Genomic DNA, 19767 nt, shown 5'->3' with positions numbered 1-19767 from the left:
GTGTGGCCGAGCTCCAGCGCCCGTGTTCTCCTGGACTGACTTAAAGACGTGCAAGGGTCAACGTCAGCTCATGTCTGACCGCTGTGCGCAGCCGCGCTCTGTTCAGCTCGGCAGAGAGGGCGAAACACCCGCTTCACCAGAAGGGACTGGTTGGGGGGGGGGGGGGCGTTAAGGATTATTTTTTCTTTAATTTCAGGCTAGGAAATGGAATTATTTCTTTGACGGTTCTGTGTTCTATAAAAAGTATAAATATCTTTAGAAATGAGCCCTCCATTTTTCTCTGGAATTCCAAAAGGTAGCGCAGATGTGATGAGAACCTTGGGCATCTCACTCGCTTCCCGTTCTGCATGGGTGAGATCTGGTGCCCGGCCACAGGAACAGCAGCTCATGCCAGCCTGTCTTTTCAAATGCCCTCTTTTATTGTTAGGATTGAAAGCTTTGAAAAGAGGATATATAGCTCTGCTATAAAATAAGGTATTCGTTTTACTTCAGGATTTTCTGTTGGCATTTTTCTGGTGTAGGATAAAGGGAAGAATGAATGTCTGCTGGTAATTGAGAGTAGAAACTTTTCTTTCACGAAATATTTTTAAATTTCAAGAACTTGCTACCAGCTATTTCTAGAATCAGCATGAACGCAGTTAGATATCGATTTACTTGCTAGAGTTGAAGGATATTCAGTGTTTGTTGTATTTTGGAGTTAAATTCTTGGGGTCATGACAAAAGTGTTTGTGTTAAGAGATTATATGTAAGCTTTTTCTCTTGTGTACGTAACGGGGAAAAACTAGTGGCAGTTTATAAGTAAGTAGGATTTATCTCACTGTGTGGTAGCCAGCCTTTAAAAAAAAACTGTTTCACAGCTGTAGGACTTCCTGTCTGGGGGCACAGAATATCTCCTAGTAGGGTGGTTTTTAATAAGAGTTCAAGAGTTTTTGTCTTCGGTCCAGTTGTGGCGTGTGACCCCAAGGCAACATGACTTGTCTCCCAGTTTACATTCACAGAGTTAGTGTGTGATTTATGGAAATACCCTTTATTTCATAATTTTATGTTAGTCTTAGCACGAACGGCTGCAAGTGAGCAAGCAATCAGAAGCGCCTCAGTATTTGTGAAATACCGGAAGGGGGGATATGGGCAGAAATTGGATTTGAGGATGCATGTTGCGGCGTTTCCTCAAATCATTCAAATACAGTATTATTGTGGCTCGGGTTTCGTACTTTTCAAATCTGGGTGTTCATGCTTTAAGAATACACCCAATGTCGTGTTTTCTACACCAAGGTTGAGAGCCGGCCTCTTCCTTCCCAGGAGGCAGTAGCCATCCAAGTGTGGTGTGTGAAGGTCTCAAATCACCACCCTAGGACGCTGATAAAAACTAATTTTCATGCCCCTTTGTTTTCACTTTGAGTAGCTAGTTCTTGCTGTATTTTAGACGCATTAAACACAAATGCTAAGTACAGAATACTTAGCAGGTGTTTTTTATTTCTCAAAGAAAGGTAGCATTTCACACGGATTTGATTTTAATGATTCCGTCCCTTCCTTTTCTCTCATTAGTAATATCCGCTGCTTCAAGATTGATCAGCCTTCCTCGGGAGACGCATCTGGAGCCCCAGCTGTCTGGAGCCACGGCTACACCGAAGCCTCGGGGGTGAAAAACAAGTGGGTGCAACTTGGGCGTGAGAAGCACCTCGAGGCCGCCCCCCTCCTGTGGTGGGAGAGACACACGGTGCTACCCACACTTGGCCTCGTGTCACAGCGATCTGAGCAGGATTCCCCAAAGGGAGGCCACCTCAGGCCTTCCACGAACAGTGAGCTAAGCCGTGCGTGGCATCACACACTCTGGTCTTTGTGAGGATGTTGCTAGGAGACAGGGTGACGGACACATTCGGTCTACAGGAGACTCCAGGGTTTGCAGAAAGCCTCCGGTTTGAAAGGCATCCCTGCCCTTTGGAAAAGTCTATCTTTGTCTGAAGCCTGTTTACCAAGCAAAGCAGGGGATAGTAATCGAGGAGAAGTGGCCGTGATTGTGGCCCCGTGGAGCCGTGTCTTAGAGCCTACGTTGGCGGGGCTGGGGCGCCGGGGCGGCTCCGCGGGGTAAGCAGCCGCTCTGGATTTCAGCTCAGGTCGCGATCTCCCAGTCCTGGGATTGAGCCCCACGGGGGGCTCTGCGCTCAACGGGGATTCTGCTTAAGGCTTTTTCTCCCTCTGCACCCCCACCCCCCAGCTCACACACTGGCTTTCATGCACACGCTCTAAAATCAATGAAGAAGTCTTTAAAAAAGAATGAATTAGGTTGGCAGGAGTTTCCGTTCCGTTCCCTGTGACGTCAGCTGCTTGTCCTGCTGCCAGGACCGTCCATCTCGGTGTCAGTTTCCCTTTCTTCCCTGTCTCAGGTGCAAATACTGATTTTCCTGGGAACTGAATCAAGCTCTTCAGGCTTTTTATGAAGTGGAGCTAATAAGTAGTACCAGAAAATACCAGAAAAGGAGAGCCTCCCATAAATTAGAATAGCCGTCATTAGCTAAGGTATCACAACATGAAATACGGAGAATAGGGAAAGAACAAAAGTGGAAGACAACTCCGTAATACCGAACATTCTACCCTGGGTGCACATTAGAATCGGTCGGGTGAGGAACTTAAGTCTTTAACCTGCGCCCAGCATTTCAGAGTGTTTGAAGATCTCCCCCAGGTCACTCTAGTGTGCATCCAGGAATGGGAGCCACTGACCAGCTGAATCTCTTTCATGGAAAATAAAAAATGGACTTGCAGTTGCAAGTGCTGCCCCCCCCCTTTTTTTTTCTTTGAGCAGAAGTCAGAATCAGGTTCTGGACCTGACACGTTGGTCCTTCTTTCCCTAAGGGTGGGACGTGGCGTTGTGCTGTCTGGAGAAGAGGCAGCCGCACCTCAGTACGTCTGCTCCGTTCGCCCCGTAAAGGCAGGATAACCAGCTACGCCCAGGCTCTGGTTGTTGTATTAGTTCTGTGTACTTTGCCTTGCGTTAGCACTGTCCTTCGGGGAGAAATTAGTACATTCTTTGGAGCACTCAGAGTTCCTTTCTGGAGATTTTTTTTTTTTTTTAAGATTTTATTTTATTTATTTGAGAGAGAGAGACAGTGAGAGAGAGGAATGAGCGAGGAGAAGGTCAGAGAGCGAAGCAGACTCCCCATGGAGCTGGGAGCCTGATGTGGGACTCGATCCCGGGACTCCAGGATCACGCCCTGAGCCGGAGGCAGTCGTTCAACCAACTGCGCCACCCAGGCGTCCCTGGAGATCTTTTTAAAAGACCCAGGTCTTGCTTATAACCACCAGTACGTGAAACTGCTTTCGAATTCCAGAACACTGATGTGAAACCCAAGATTGGCTCTTAAACATCTCTGGATACTAAAATGTATTATCTACTCCTCTATATTAATGAGACCTTTTTTCTCTGCATAATTCCCCCTCCACCAGTACTTTTTCTGAGTGAGACTATGTGCCAGAGCAGGGCGGGGGAGGGGCAGAAAGAGCGAGAATCTTAAGCAGGGGCCACACCCAACCCCAACGGGGAGACTAAGCAGGGGCTTGATCTCATGACCCTGAGATCATGACATCATGACCTGAGCTGAAATCAAGAGTCAAATGCTTAACTGACTGAGTCACCCAGATGCCCCAACTTTTTTAAAAAAAGGTTACACTGAAGTGTAACATAAGTACACAAAAGTACGTCAGTAAGCACCCAGCTCAGCGCACGGTCCCACAGCGAGCGCACTGCAGACCACCGTCTACAGGACAGAACAGGTTACCGGCCCCTCACCTTCCAGGATGCCCGGGTCCTCCCTTCACTTCCCCTTACTTTTTTTCCCTTTGGTTTTCCCAGAAGTCTCTCAAGTGTTGTTTGGGTTTTGTTCTGTTTTGAATTGTCGATAAAGTGGTCGCGTAGACAAGAAGCTTGAGGCTTGCCATCTTGAAGGAAGGAGAGGGGCTGTGCCTGCCTTCTGGTCCCACATCTCTGTTCTTTTCCCTGTCCCCAAGGCTGGTGGTGTTGCCTCCCTAGTCGATCATTTCAGATCCTTTGGGGAAATCGAGGCAGGGAGCTATAACTGAAGAATTTAGATTCTTTCTCAGACTAAAAAACAGGAAGTTTTAGTAGAAAAGAATCACTACTGTTTTTTTTAAAGATTTTTTTTTAAATGCATAGCCTCATTCTGACTAGCAAGGGGAGCTTACAGAAGGAAGATAGAATTAGGATTATTAAATTTTACTTTGCTACAAATAGCCATGTAACTTAGGAAGACTTATTTTCCTTAATAAATGGAGGCAGGAATTTCAGAGTACTGACGGAAGGGCCAGGCTGCCCGACTTTGAATCTGAGCTTCCTACGTATTTGCTCTGTGACCTTGGGCAGTTACTCAACCTCTCTTTGGCTAAAGTTCCTCAACTGTAGAATGGCACTAAAACTAGTGCCTGTCCATGTCATAGGGTTGTTTTAAGGATCCCAAGTCACATATACATGAAGTACTTAGAACAACACGGGCTGTCTAGTAAACAGGCGTGTGAGTGTGAGCTGTTAAGGGTAATGGTTCTTAGGACTGTTTATCCCCTAACTCTGGGCGAGCTAAGGTTATTTTTTTCAGGTTCCTGTCTCCATCTAGCCATGATGCAGATAGGTGCTTTACTGTTCTTATTAATATATACAGAATAAGAAGTTATTAATAGTCAATAAAATTCACCCTTTTAAGAGCACAGCCCTGCAGGTTTTGATGAAAGGATGTGACGTGTAACTACCACCGCAGTCAAGTTCTAGAGCAGTTCCACCACCCCCCAGAATTCTCCCGTGACCGTGTTGTCAGTTCTCCTCCTGACCCCAGACCTTGGCGGCTCTTGACCTGTTTTTGTTGAACGTCACATAGATGAAATTACATAGAAGACGCTGCCTCAGTCTACCTTGTTTCACTTAGTGTAATACATTTTACGTTCATCTGTGATGTCACAAATTCGTTCCCTTTTACCGCTGAGTACTCCTCCGTTGCATGAATATATTGTCATCATCCGTTCACCATTTGAAATCAATGTAGAGTCCCAGGTTTCTAGCAAATACAGCTGTAAATGTTCTAAAGAGTCGTGTACAGGTTTTTGTGCAAACCTGTTTTCTCTTGGGTAAATACTTAGGAGTAGGATTATATATATTTAGTTCCTTAAGACTGTCAGATTCCTTTGCAGTGTTGCGTTCCCAGCCACAGCGTGTGAGAATTGTAGCCGCACATCCGTACCGGTGCTTCCTCTTGTAAGGTGGCGGTGGCGGTTTTGGCCGTTCTAATAGTCACAGCTCCGTGTGGCTTAATTTTGCTTTTCATCCTGGCCGATGATGCTGACCGTCTTCCCATGCATTTATCGTCATCCACATAGCTTTGGTGAGAACAGATTCTTTCATATCAAATATGATTACTGAAGGTATTTTTGTAGACACCCTTTATCAGGTTAAGAAAATTGGCTTCTAATCATGCTTTGCTAAATGTTTTGTCATAGACTTTTTCTGCCTTCAGTTGAGATGACCATATGTTTGCCTCCGTAGTCGGTGATGATGGTCAGTTACATGGGTTTTTGAATGTTGAATCAGCTTTGCGTGCCCAGGATGAATTCTGCCTGGTCATGCGTGATGTATTATTCTTTTCATTTGCTCCTGGATTCCATTTGCTGGTAATTCGGTGCTCCCGTCTGTGTTCATGATGGGCATTAGCCTGTAGTTGTCTTGTGATGTCTTTGGCTTTGGTATCAGGGCAATGCTGGACTCATGGTTGAGGAGTGTTTCCTCTTTAGTTTTCTTGAAAAGTTTGTACAGAATTGATACTTCTTTCTTAAAGGTTTGGTAGAATTTACCAATAAAAGCCATCCGGGCCTGGAATTTTCTTTGGTATCTAACTACACATTCTATTTCTTTGCTATGGGATTAGCTATCTCTTCTAGAATGAACCTTTGTAATTTAGGTCTTTTAAGGAATTTATCCCACTCATCTAGTTTTCAAGTTTGACGGACTTGTTCATAATATTATCTTTTAAAATCTGTAGGATCTGTGCTCTCCTTCCTGAGACTGGTAATTTGTCTTTTTATAGTGATCAGTTTGGCTTGAGGTTAATTAATTTTATTGATATTCTCAAAGAACCAGCTTTTGGTCTTGTTGATTTCCACTTATTTCTGCTTTCTATTTTATTGATTTCTGTTTGTTTTTATTATTTCCTTTCTGCTTGCTTTCAGTTTGTTTTGCTCTTTTCTAATTTCTTAAGTGTAAGTTTAGGTCATTGATTTGAGCTTAGAACATTAATATTCTAATAAAAGCATTTAGAGCTATGAATTTCCTTCTAAGCAATTTCTCCAGTATGGAGAATGTACTTTGAATGACTTGAATCCTTCAAATTCATTGAGACTTTTTATGACCTAGAGTATGGTCTGTCTGGGGAAGTATTCTCTACATTTGGACAAAATGAGTATTCTGTTGTTGTTGGGGTAGGATGTCAATTAGATCAAGTTGGTTGATGATGTTGAAGTCTTGAGTATCTAACTGATTATCTACTTGTTCTGTCATTGGCTGAGAGATTGTAATTATGGGTTTGTTTCTCCTAGTTTTATCAGTTTTGCTTCATGAATTTCAAAGTTGTCTTAGTGCATAAACATTTAAGATGTTGTAGCTTTATGATGAATGAACTGATCCCTTTCATTATCAAATGACTATATCTGTAATATTCTTTGTTCTGTAATATACTTTAATCTTAATATATCTTCCCCAGTTTTCTTTGGATTAGTTTAGTATATCTTTTATCCTTTTACTTTTAATCTTTTTGTATATAAAGTAGGTTTATTATAGGCAGCATATAGTTAGATCTTGGTTTGGGTTTTGGGGTTTTTTTTTTCTTTTCTTTTTTTTTTTTTTCTTTTTCTTTCCAATCCAGTCTGACTTTGTCTTCTGGGGCGGTATTTAGAGCACTTGTAGATTTAATGAAATGAGCTGATTAGGTTTAAATCTGCCAGCTGTTTTTTATTTGTCTCATCTGTTCTTTGTTCCTTTTCTTTTTCTTCATTCTTTTGGATTTATGATTCCATTTTATCTCCTTTATTCATTATTAGTTATGCCTTTTGTTCAGTATTTGTAGTATATCTTTAATTATAGTTTACCTTCAAATAAGAAGTTAATCTATCACTTTACATCTAAGAACCTTACAATGTGTATCTCCGTTTCCCATCTCCTGGTCTTTGTGCCGTTGTCATGTTTTACTTATGTTAAAAACCCCAAAATACGTGGTTATCATTTTTACTTTAATAGTCATTTTCTAAAGCAGTGTTTCTCAGTGTCCGTGCTATTGACATTTTGAGCCAGAGGCAGGCAGGAAGGGAGGGACTGTCCTGTGCTTTAGAGGAGGCCAAATAGCCCCCCTTGGCCTCTGCCCACCACGTGTCAGCCGCACTGTCCCTCCCAACTGTGACAATCAGAAACGTGTCCCGCGGGTAAAATTGCCCCCATTGGGAATCACTGCTTGAAAATGATTTTTCGAATGAGTTTTATATTTACTCATCTCTTTGTCATTTCTTATCATTTCCATCTGGTATTTTCTTCTGCTTCATGTACTCCTTTTGTGTTTCTTACACTGCTGGTCTTGGTCAGTTTTTGTGCATCTGAAAATGTCTTTATTGCACCTTAACTTCTGAAAGCAATTTTTTTTTTAAGATTTTACTTATTTATTTGATAGAGAGAGAACAAGTAGGCAGAAATGAAAGCAATTTTCACTGATTTAGAAATGCAGGTTGACAGTTTCTTACTGTCAGGACCTCGCGGGCGCTGCCCTGCTGTGTTCTGCTTGTTTCCTGTCCTTGTCCTCGGTCCTCTGCCTGCTCCCCCGCCCTCGGTCCTGATCACCGCCGTTGTTGTTTTTCCATTTTCTCTGCTTCCTATTTGCCGAGCTGCTTGTATCTGCAGGTTTATAGTTTTCATCATTTGAAATCTTTTCAACCAGTAAATTCTTCAAAGGCTTTTCCTGTTCTCTCTTCTCTCTTGAAGACTCCAGTTCCCGGCGTGTCTGCCTGAGGCTGCCCCGCGCTCCCGGGGGCCCTGGCCTCGGGTGTCTGCCGCTCCGCTTTGCCCGCGGGGTTTCACTGGGGCGGTCTGTGCGCCACGGTGAAGTGACTGGGAAACAAGGCGCTGTGGAGAGGCTCAGGGTGCAGAGGCCCCGCCGGCCTCCGGAGCACATGCCCACCTCCCTCGCTGGCCTGCAGCGCCAGCGGCCGCCTGCTCCCTTGGCTCCTGCTGCTGAAGCCCAGAAACTTCCTCCTGGCCGTAAGCTGGGCCGGCTTCATGCTTGCTCTGTGACCCGAGCCTCTTACCAGTCGGTGTCTGAATCCCGTTGTTCCACTGGTTTGGTTTGTTGATTTGTTTTTCGTTTGTTTTGCCCTGCTTTTTAAGTTGTTTGAGGAAAAAAAAAAAAACATAACAAAAGGGCCCAGTGTTCCGGTTGGCACTCCAGCTTTGCCCAGTGTGGAAGTCCCTTAATAAACGTGTTACGTATGCATGTGGACGTACGGACACAGAATCTTGTTTTATTTCCCATACCTCCTCTTCTTTTTCTTTCTCTGCCATTCAGAAATAAAATCAGGGGGCGCCTGGGTGGCTCAGCGGGTTAGAGCCTCTGCCTTCGGCTCAGGTCATGGTCCCAGGGTCCTGGGATTGAGCCCGGCGTCGGGCTCTCTGCTTGGCGGGGAGCCTGCTTCCTCCCTCTCTCTGCGCCTGCCTCTCTGCCCACTTGTGATCTGTCAAATAAATAAAACCTTAAAAAAAAAAAAATCCGAAGACTGCGGGGAGGGCGGCCTATGTGAGGTGTCAGTGTTCATCATTCTTCTTTGCTTTAGGAAATGAGCTGGAATCAGTTAGCTGGGGTCAGTTTGCCTTAGTTACTCTTCCCTGTCTGAGGTCAGGAAGGAGGCAACGAGACCGGCCACAGTGTTGGGCTGGGGAAGGGAGGAGGGCGGACTCAGCACCCATCACTCCCGCCCCACAGGTACTCAGCACCCATCACTCTCACCCCGCAGGTACTCAGCGGCCATCACTCTTGCCCCACAGGTACTCAGCGCCCATCACTCTCGCCCCGCAGGTACTCAGCACCCATCACTCCCACCCCGCAGGTACTCAGCACCCATCACTCTCGCCCCGCAGGTTGTGTGTTGCGGCGCTGTCAGTGAACAACTTCTGTGACAACCGGGAGGCCCTGTACGGGGTGTTTGACGGAGACCGGAACGTCGAGGTGCCCTACCTTCTCCAGTGCACCATGAGTGACATTCTGGCCGAAGAGCTGCAGAAGACAAAAAACGAGGAGGAGTACATGGTGAACACGTTCATTGTCATGCAAAGGTAAGAACCTTCCTGTCCCCGCTGGGTTTTCCTGCTCTCCTCGAGTGTGGTCTCAAAGCACTGCTTGTCCCCCGAGGGCATGCAGGAGGCATTCAGGTGATCTGGTTTTGCATAAGGATCAGGGCTGGACCGTGTCCACTCAAGACATACTGCTGCTCAGACGACCTTGTAGGAGGCTGAGTCAGTGACAGGAATTTAGTGTAGAGCTTTTGGTCACTGTAGAAACTGAAACTGTGTTGGTAACTCTCAGGGACGAATGCCACAAGCACTCCCTCCTTCAAAGAATTGCTCCTCCTCAAGTCACTTCAGTGGCTTTGCAGGTTGTGAAGGAATTGTCTGTCCACCCCGTACTGCACACACTGCCATGGGCCCAGGAAACGGGGCGTGTGCTAAAGGTCGCGGGAGCAAAGCCGAGCGCTCCTCTTTCTCTCCCACGGTCATCCGCCAGAGCAAGTAGCTTTGCAACAAGGGTAGAGAAAGCATCTGCTCAGAGTGCTGGTTGGCAGCAGCCTTTAAAGTTACCCGAAGTCCTGAAGAGCTCGGTAGAGAGCGCTCCGGAGAGGCGCTGCTTCTGGACTCACTCCTGTCCTTCAGATTCCAGTGGGCACGGACCATTAGCAATTAACTACTGAGAACAGATAATATTCCGTGATCCCTTAACATGCCTCAGTCATTGTTTTAAATACCCCACGTGCTGTACCGCAACGTTAACTATCTCACTGGGTAGACTATACCTTACCAATGAGCAACTGAGGTACAGAGAAGGAAAACAAGGGTCTCGTTAGATGACGCAGCCAGAGTTTGACCCGGTGCAGGTAGTAGGACCGCAGAGGACGTCCCAACAACTGGCCACATCGATCTGCTTCTCTGTTCTTACCACCATTGTGTCCTGGGGAACAAAGCAAACACAAATCCTCCTACGCACGAGCGTGCACACGCACCCCTGTCACACCGCGCTCCGAAGAGGTCCACTGTCTGTCAACACTGGAGCACTGAACAAGAATTAAGAACCTCCAACTCTGATCCCCCAACTGTAGTGGTCCCCACGTACCGTCCAGTTGCTGGCTTTGCTCAGAGGAGCCACTGTGCCTTGAAAGGGGGCAGGCAGTGCCCCCCTGGTCAGGCCTCCGGCCCCGTCTGGTCAGGGAAGGCCACGGGTCCGAGCCCACAGACCCGGACTGTCGACTCACCTCCGGCGCCATTTGGAGGCCCCCCTTTTCCCTGGTAAGAGGACGTGGCATCGGGAGTGATCTTCCTCCGCCCCCGGGGAACTGTGTGTCTGCTTGGGGCTGACATCCTGACTTAGTCGAGTGGGCAGCGCTGGTTTCCATGGCTGGTGCCGCTGCCGCCCACCATTGACCGTCGACAGGAGCTGACAGGACCCGCAGGTCTGCCCTGGAAAACAGGAGCCTGTCTTCGCCTTCTGGCTTCGGTACCACTCGGGATCGGCCGGGCACTGGGAGGCTTGGGATGGGAATTCTGGGCTCCTTTCGTCAGAACTTGCGGGTGCTGCGTGTGCTCCGTGCGGAGAGTAGGGTCACAGATAAAAGGGGTGGATCTCCAGCACTTTGGTCACTAGACAGTCCTTCCTGTGAATATTCTGGAATAAGTAACACTGGTAGAGAAAGGCAAGGCAAGAACATGGATGGTCCCGAAATTAAAGGCTCCTTCAGACCAGCCAGTGTCCTTACAGAGGACAAGAGGGTGGGCGTCCAGGTCACGCTGAGGGGCGTGGGTCTGTGCGTGGAGTCGTGACGCCTGTTGAAGGGCTCCCTCGGTTCCCTCGCTGGGGCAGAGGGGATGGGAAGAGGTGGACGGGGAGAGAACTAGCCCTTTCGCGGCCGTCCCTGCAGCGTCATGATGAGGGAGCAGGAGGCCGGATGCAGCCGGACAAAGGCTCCTTCAGCGGTGGAGTGACCCTCCCCGAGCTGTGAGCCAACAAGAGGGCTGGGGTTGGGGGCAGACGCCGCGCACACGCGCTTCCAAGTTGCTTTGGTGAGAGAGGCCGAGTGGAACCCGGGCTATGTTTCTCCTCCTGCTGAGTTAGCAAAACTGACCCTGACAGGTTGTGTCTGGGTTTTTACCTGTGCTCTCTGGATTCCAGGAAACTTGGAACCGCGGGGCAGAAACTTGGAGGCGCTGCTGTCCTCTGTCATATCAAGCATGATCCCACGGACCCAGGAGGGTCCTTCACCTTGACCTCTGCGAATGTGGGCAAGTGCCAAACGGTTCTCTGTCGGAACGGGAAGCCGTTGCCGCTGTCCCGATCGTACGTCATGAGCTGTGAGGAAGAACGGAAGAGAATTAAACAGCACAAGGCCATTATCACGGAGGTGAGGAGAGCGCGGTTTTCCTCGGGGTGGCAGGGAGGATGGGGCCAGGGTCACGGCAGAAGCCGGCAACATCCCAAGTCTGCAGGGTCACAAAGCAGAGGCTCTGAATGAGAGACCAAGACATCACAGAAGGGATCCTGAGCGACTTCTCCATGGCTTCCCGGGGTCTGAGGCTCTGCCCAGTGCCTCCTGGCCTTAGCTCACCTGAGGCTCACCAGCTCTTCTGTGAAGGCTCCAGTTCGGGACTTGAGGGGGCGCCCCAAGATCCACTGCTGGGATCAGGGTACCCTGACTCTGCTGCTTGCAGGCTGGGCCTTGGAAGCCTTTGCGCCTCCTTTCCCCAACACCTCGGATCCGTCCTGTCTTCTGAGACCTGCGGATAAGTGCATTAGCGGCCAGTTGTGATTTCTGGTGTGTCGCTCCTGTGCCTGAGTGAGGGAGCGCCGTGCCACTCGCGTTCTGCGCAGCCCCAGCCCCCACGCGGACATTCGCGGCTCGGTGGAGAGCGCTCTGGGCGGGTGGCAGGGGGAGGCAGGGGAGCTGCTCCTCGCACGCGACGCACCGCACAGGACGGCTCCACCACGAAGGGTGGCTTGGCCGCAGCTGCTCACAGTGGTTCTGTTGGGAAACCTGCCAGGGCGGAGCCCCAGGCCGGGGTTCACAGCGACCCTTCAACTCTGGGCCCTCGGGGAGCTGCCCTGGTCCCCAACTGCGGGCCCTGGGGAGCTGCCTTGGTCCCTGGCTCCCCACAAAGTGCTGAGCCCACCTTGTGTGCCGGGAGATGGTGCGGGGGTTGCAGGAGCCGAGCGATCCCCCCGAAACGGCCCCCAGCGCCCCCAGGACCCCCAGCACCGCGTGCAGCCCCATATCCCGCGGCAGGAGCTGGCCAGTCCGGGGAGAGACCAGACCAGCCCGGCTGGTGGAGGGGCCGGGGGTGGGGGGGCGTTCTCTGCGCCCCACTTGCCTTACCCACCCCCCTCCCCCCTCCCCCCACAGGACGGCAAGGTGAACGGAGTGACGGAGTCCACGCGCATCCTGGGCTACACCTTCCTGCACCCCAGCGTCGTGCCGCGCCCGCACGTGCAGTCCGTGCCCCTGACGCCCCAGGACGAGTTCTTCATCCTGGGCAGCAAGGGCCTGTGGGACAGCCTGTCCGCCGAGGAGGCGGTGGCGGCCGTGCGCCACGTGCCCGACGCGCTGGCCGCCGCCAAGAAGCTGTGCACGCTGGCGCAGAGCTACGGCTGCCACGACAGCCTGAGCGCCGTGGTGGTGCAGCTCAGCGTCCCCGAGGACAGCTTCTGCTGCTGCGAGCTGGGCGCGGGCGGCGCCGGGCCGCCGCCCAGCCCCGGCCTCTTCCCGCCGCCCGCGGGCATGGCGGGCAGGGAGCGGCCGGCCGACGCGCCGGGCGTGCCGTCGTCCAGCAGCGGGCTGGCGTCCGAGATGAGCAGCGAGCTGTCGGCGTCCGAGATGAGCAGCGAGGTGGGCTCCACCGCGTCCGACGAGCCCCCGCCCGGCGCGCCGCCCGACAGCAGCCCCGCGGGCGCCGGCGAGCCCCGCTGCCTGCTGCACCCCGGCGGCCTGGCGCACTGCTTCCAGCGGCAGCTGTCCAGCGCCACCTTCTCCAGCGCCTTCTCCGACAACGGCCTGGACAGCGACGACGAGGAGCCCATCGAGGGCGTCTTCAGCAACGGCAGCCGCGTGGAGGTCGAGGTGGACATCCACTGCGGCCGCGCGCGGGAGAAGGAGAAGCGGCGGCCGCCGCACCCGCCGGCCGAGGCCAGCGACGAGGGCATCGTCATCAGTGCCAACGAGGACGAGCCGGGGCCGCCCCGGAGGCCGGACGGCGCGGCCGCGGGGACCATCGGGCGGCGCCGGGCCAACGGCTCGGTGGCGCCGCAGGAGCGGAGCCACAACGTGATCGAGGTGGCCGCGGACGCGCCCCTCCGCAAGCCCGGGGGCTACTTCGCGGCGCCGGCGCAGCCGGACCCCGAGGACCAGTTCATCATCCCCCCGGAGCTGGAGGAGGAGGTCAAGGAGATGATGAAGCAGCAGCAGCCGCCGCCGCCGCCCCTGCAGCCGCCGCCGCGGCCGTGCCCCGGGGACCCGCTGCCGGACTACTGTGACACGCCGCTATGACCCACCCGAGCGCTGGTTCACAAATAAACTAACCGAGAAAGACCGAGTTGCACGAGTCTCGCAGGCTCACGTTAAACCAGGGGTTCACTCCACGCCCGCCCCACGTCCCCCCGCCCGCGCCCGTCCTTCTCCTCCCGTTGGCCATTTTTTTCACAATTACCACTCTTCTTCCGGTGATGCTCTACCCCAGGATTTAAGTTTGTTAACCTCCTCCCCTAACATCTCAGACGTGTAAAGACAAAGAACAAAAGGTTTAATATATTACAGAGAAACGGTTAATGATAATGTAATATTTTTTAAAACGGCTTTTTGTTGTTTTGTTCGGAAGGCAGGGCCGGTTGCCAGTGCTAAATGACTTTAATAATATTGTAATTCTGTATTTCTTTGGGGGGAAAAGGCTTTTTTTTTTTTTCTTTTTTTTGTCTTGAAAATGACAGACATTTGTAGAATATGGAGACTAACTCCTAGGAGTTGCTTTACTCTGTCAGGTGACTTAAGTCACTGGGATTCACTAATTTTCTCTGAGAGAACAGTTGATTGAGAAATTTCTATTGTAAATAGCTCAGTGTTGTATAGTGACGCTTCAGATGTTTTGTAGTTTTGGCATAAGGACACAGCCTACACAACCCACGTTCCTCCCCCCAACCCTGCCCCACAGCCCCCCACCCCACCCCCCTCCACCCCTGGAACTCACTCAGTGCGCGGCTGACCCAGGAGAGAGCACTTCTGTCCAGATAAGGTGGATCTTGGGCTGCTAGAAACCAGCCTGCACCCAAGGGGCTTCTGACCCTCTTTCTTCCTCTTCTGCCCCCACCCAGCCTCTTGACTTTTGCAGACACTTTTCGTGTTCCTTACTGCTGTCACAATCAGCATGATTGTATAGCGTTCAATTAGATCACTGACATACCGAGAGTTATATTAAAGCAGAATGCACAAATGAACATGTCATAATTTTTGTTATAATAAATATAAAATTTACAAGTATTAGACCCATCTGCTTTTGTCCCAGGAGCCAGGTGTGTCTATAAGATCACACCCAGCTTGGGTTTGGAATGAATGGATGTAACTTTGGGGCTACCAGATATTTCTGCCTGATTTTTTTTTTGAAGGGAAAACACCCGACAAGTGAACTGACTTGAATGAGTTAGTGAAATGGACCCTATGGTCAGCAACATGCAGGGCTGGTCTTCCCGCCTTTCTATTTCTTGTCATGATCACCAGGGACAGATAGAGGTTATATAGAGGCACTCCCCGGGAAACTCCTCCCACAAAGCCAAGTTCTTTCCAATTCTCTCAGGGACCCCTCGATCCACATGAACAAGTTACTAGACCTTTATGTGAACAGTGAAAGTCAGGAACCGGCTGCCCCCGTCTCCACCACTAGCACTAGATTTCCTCCACCGGGAAGTCCAGTATTGCCAGCCGACTTCTGGCCTCGTTTGCAGACACTAGCGCCCCCCTTCACCCCAACCTTGTACCTCATGAACCACATGTTCTAGATGCTGTCGGGCCTCTCCAGCTCACATGGACCAGCTTCCCAGGCAGACGTGTCTTCCTTTCCAGGCCGGCCCTGCAGGGGTCCCTAGCTAGCTCAGTGCCAGGACAGGCAATAGTATTCGTAAACTATAGACTCGGTGACGGGCTGCCCGTTCTTCCGCGGGGGGCCAGAGCAGCGGACCAGCCTTGTCTTGGTAATGGCCGCGCTTTCTTCCGGGTCCGGTTACCTGTACACACGCACTGTGAAATTCCCGAAGACCACGGAGGGGTGAACTCGGCCCAGTAAGGGGCGCAGGCACCAAGGGACAAGGCGGCCCCCGTCTAGGCAGCGCGCTCTGCTGCGGACGGGAAGCAAAACCAGCTGAGGCTCGCACGCCCAGCGCCGGCCATCCGCGCCCTGCCCTCGTCTTTGTCCTGCTCCAGGTGGACCGGAGCACACGTGGGAAGCTCTGGGGCTGCACAGGAGTGCCTTATTCGCTACAGAAGACGTGGGCTAGTTCTTGGACTTCGGAGTTCTTAATCCACCCCGTGGCCGGGCTGCAGCCAGGCAGACCCCGACGAGCGCGGCCGCTCACTCCCCGGGAGCGGCACTTGCTGCCGGAGTGTGGGCAACGGAGGCTGCGACGATCTGAAGATGTGACGGTCCCGGAGCAACTGCCAGTGCCACGGGCAGCCCCTGGGATCACCCAGTCCGTGGACAGTCTTAGTCCTGCCTGAGCTTCCGGGGCGGATGTGGGAGAAGGGGGACAGGCTTGCAGCCAGGGGTTTCCTGAGCCCAGTTCGGTCCTGCTGCTCCATTTATGAGTCATACTGAGCCACACGGAAGCTACTGCAGAGACGAAGGACGAGGTTTTTGTCCTTTAGGAGCCCAGGCTAGACCAGCATGTGGATGAAAAGGTCATGGCAGATGAGCGCATGGTAGGAAGCCAGAGCCGGAGCCTTGGGCCTGCGTGGGAGTTCCCAGGTGAATTTTCTGAGTTTTCTGTTCACGTCTGGTTAGGGCGGCATCTAATAGTACAGGCGGAGCGGCTTGTAACACTGAAGTGCTGAGAGATCTCGGGGTGAGTATGAGAGAGGGGGGCGTCCTCCCCGGCCACAGTCCCTGCTTCCTCCAGGAAGGCCGCGGGATTGGGAGAGGGTCAGAGACAGGGAGACGAAGAGGTTGGAGCCGAAGCCTAGCAAGCTTGCCGCCTTGTGAAGACGCAGAGGGTCCCGTTGGAGGAGATTGGAAGTGGTTTGGTGTGGGATGAAGCAGGCCTATTGGCCTGTGCCCGGGGGATACGGAAGCCCGGCCTTGAAGGGGCCCTGGGGCTGCTCTCCAGCCGGAAGCCCAACCTGGCCCGCCCGGGGTGTCCGGTTGCTTTTATCGCAGCGCCACCTGCTGGTGACATCAGACCCTGTTCTTTCCCTTTCTCCTCTTGAAGACCCAAAGTTGCGTGTCCTTTTCCTACCCTCCTGGCGGAGAGCAGCCCCAAGCACCATTAAACAGGCGGGGAAGCTGCTTGAAATCACGAGGCTGCACCAGCATAGCCAGAACCCCAGCGTTAACCTGGGAGTGAGGACGTCAGGCTCCAGCATCGATTCCCCATCCCCCAGGATGAAAGAGAGAAAAATCCGTAATAGGGGTCCGATCTTAAAGGATAGCATCGGAGAATCCGCTCGCTGCTGGCAGCGCCGAGTGGGGGGAGAGAGACCGATTCCCACTGGTGTTCACGCCCACGTGAGCCCGCCCCGGAAGACGCCGTGACTTGCCCGCACCGCAGCCGGAGAGAACCTGTTAAGTGTGTGTGCTGGGGGCGGGGGTGGTCTGCGCTACCTGCCTCCCCAGGGGTGGATCCAGGTCACCTATGTAGAGCAGTTTGCAGAGAGGAAAACCTTATGTAAGTGGAAGTACCGCCATGGTTGTAAGAGAACTAACCACCTTCAAGGCAGGAGAGAATTGGGAACACAGCGAAAGTCCCTTTTTAAATTAAGAACTCTCCGAGGAGCAGCTGTTGGGTGGTCACAGGTGGCAGGGATGAGGTAATGGTAGAGAAAATAGCCTCTTCTCTTTTGTGACCACGGAGTTTCCTTTCTCTTTGTTCATCCTCCAACATAAATTTTCTGCAAATTAATCTACGCAAACAATTTCTGTCGTTCGCCTGTCACCAACCTGTTCGTGATGGTGCAGAGGTGAAAGAGGCCTCTAGAGGCTGCGCCCCAACCCCACCCCACCCCAGCCCCATCCCCCAGCTCAGCCCCAGCCCCAGCCCAGCCCCAGCCAGAACGAAATGACAAGCGAATTCACACAGGCCACTCCCACGGTCATTTCTACAGAGAGAGAAATAAAACTGGCCTTAAACTGAAATTGCAATGACTTTCCAGTCATCGCTATCCCTTGGGTCTTACTCCCAAAACCGTACTTCGCTCTAAATACTCATCTCATCTATCGAGAAAAGCTAAAACGACAGCAAAATCCTTGTCCCAAATGCCGCACCCCCAGATGCTGACGCCAAGAACTCCTTTCTAGGTCATTTGCTTTTCCGGGTCTTTGGGAAAACGACTCCACCATGAACGCTTGAAGGTCCGTGGATCAGTCGCCCCTTCCCTAGAAATCGTGCCGCCGGCCCCCCGTGAACCCTGCTCACAAAGTAAACTCTGCTCTTTGGCCTAGAACACGTTTTAAGAGTTACTTGAATATCCCTTGTGCTGGAACATTTCAGTAGGTTAAAAATAGCTCCTCGAGATCTCCAGTCCAACCTGGCGACAGAGGAAGGCCCCGAACTCCCCTCCGGCGCAGACGCCCCCAGGCTCCAGCTTGGACGGAGCAGTGTCTCCCGAAGAAGGGCTGAGGCTGACGGAGCAGCATCTGTGCGCAAGACAGAGCGAGAGAGAGAGAGAGAGAGAGAGAGAGAGCGCAGAAGGAAGAGCCGGAGAGACAAACACAGAACGAAGGCAACCCCAGCCACCGCTGGGAGTGCAGGGGGTACATGCCCCGGGGACCGTGAGCACAGACGAGAAGCCCCAGTGCCGAAGGGCAGTGCAAATTAAGAGAAGAACCAGACCCAGCAGCCCGGCGAGCAGCAGCCAGGTCGGAGGGACCGTCAAAGGCCCCGGTTCCTGGTCCCCTTGCATCTGGTTACCTAGAGCCCCTCGCTGGCCCGTCGCCTCTGTGAACCACAGGTTCCTGGTCTCCACCGGCCCCAGCTGTCCCACAAAGAGGGCCCAGACGGCACACATTGGGACACCCCACTCAGCACACGACTGCTCCAACCAGCCCACCGAGCTGACACGGGTGCAGAGCACACTGGGACACTGTGGCCCTGCCACTCAACTGAAGACTGTCCCCGGACCCTCTGGCTGATGCCCGGCTCTGTTCCGCTGCACTGCAGACACCCTTTGCTCAGAGCCCTTGGAACCGCTGGCCCCTTTCCCTCCACCCCCTCCAGACACCTGCCAGGGCAGCCCTGCATCGAGGGTCCACAGACTTCCCCAGCTCATGCCTGGCCCATGTCCAGCCACCCCACCCCCTGCCTGCAGAGCCCTGGGGCCCGCACAAGGATCGCGGCTGAGTCACCGGCAGCCTCCAGCCAGGGCGCCCTCGGTGTGGAAAGACCTGCACCTCCCCAGCCCCAGCCCCTGCCCACGCCCGCCTCGGTTCCAGCCGTGCCACCAGGCTCGCCCAGGAACAGCTCCAAGGCCCCCGGCCCCTGCGCACACACGGTCCACACGGGGCCACCCGCACGAGGTCAGTCCCTCAAGATTAAGTCGCTGTTCCACGCAGTTCATAGAAACCAACACACAATCCCAATGGCAGAAATGTCGACAATCCTCTAAGCCTGGGATTTTTTGTTTGTTTGAAAAATCAACCGCAGACCATCAGCTTCTGGCAGAGAAAGGACTCTCCCGTTCAGGACTTGGTTCTGCTCTGTGAGGAGAAGCGGGCCAGTCTCCGGGCCCTGTCAGACTTCCTTTATACCCAGCTGCGTCAGCCCCGGGACATTTGGAATGTCTTTCAGAGGAGTAAAGGACCAGGTAGAGACCTTGACCATTCTGATATGGAACAATTCAAAAGTTCATTTGAGAAAATTCTTCAGAGAGTTTTAGAAAATGTGGCGATCTGCTTCAGAGACACTGAGGAGAATGCAGTGGGAGCCTGCTTCCCTTCCTCTCTCTCTGCCGGCCTCTCTGCCTACTTGTGATCTCTGTCAAATAAATAAATAAAACCTTTTTTAAAAAACTAGTCTTGATACTGACAGCTGAGAAGTGTTTGGTATCACTGCTGGGAAGGAGGCTTTCCTCTTCCGCTGTGCACCCCTTTCCCCCATATCTGCAAAGCAGAGCACCTGTGTTAGGTTGTTAGATGTGAATTTCATGGCAAACACAAACTGAAAACCTGTAAAAGATACACACAAATTATAGGAAAGAAAGCCAACAATAACACTAAAGACAATCACAAGG

The 19767-nt window shown here is 52.1% G+C and overlaps 1 protein-coding gene across 1 annotated transcript in view; it reads left to right on the top strand.

Annotated features, from left to right (window-relative positions):
* The window catches only part of PHLPP1 (PH domain and leucine rich repeat protein phosphatase 1), a 208939-nt gene extending 194125 nt beyond the window's left edge, over positions 1–14814 (top strand). The window contains exons 14-17 of the mRNA XM_044242857.1: positions 1546–1650; positions 9167–9361; positions 11466–11694; positions 12691–14814. Coding sequence (XP_044098792.1) covers positions 1546–1650; positions 9167–9361; positions 11466–11694; positions 12691–13830 — 1669 coding nt within the window. The 3' untranslated portion in view covers positions 13831–14814. The remainder of the gene's footprint in view (positions 1–1545; positions 1651–9166; positions 9362–11465; positions 11695–12690) is intronic.
* The last annotated feature ends 4953 nt before the right edge of the window (positions 14815–19767 follow it).

The sequence above is a fragment of the Neovison vison genome, chromosome 3 (assembly GCF_020171115.1).
Source record: "Neovison vison isolate M4711 chromosome 3, ASM_NN_V1, whole genome shotgun sequence".
NCBI lineage: Eukaryota > Metazoa > Chordata > Mammalia > Carnivora > Mustelidae > Neogale > Neogale vison.
The sequence above is the reverse complement of the archived record's forward strand: the minus strand, read 5'-3'. Positions and strand labels throughout refer to the sequence as shown.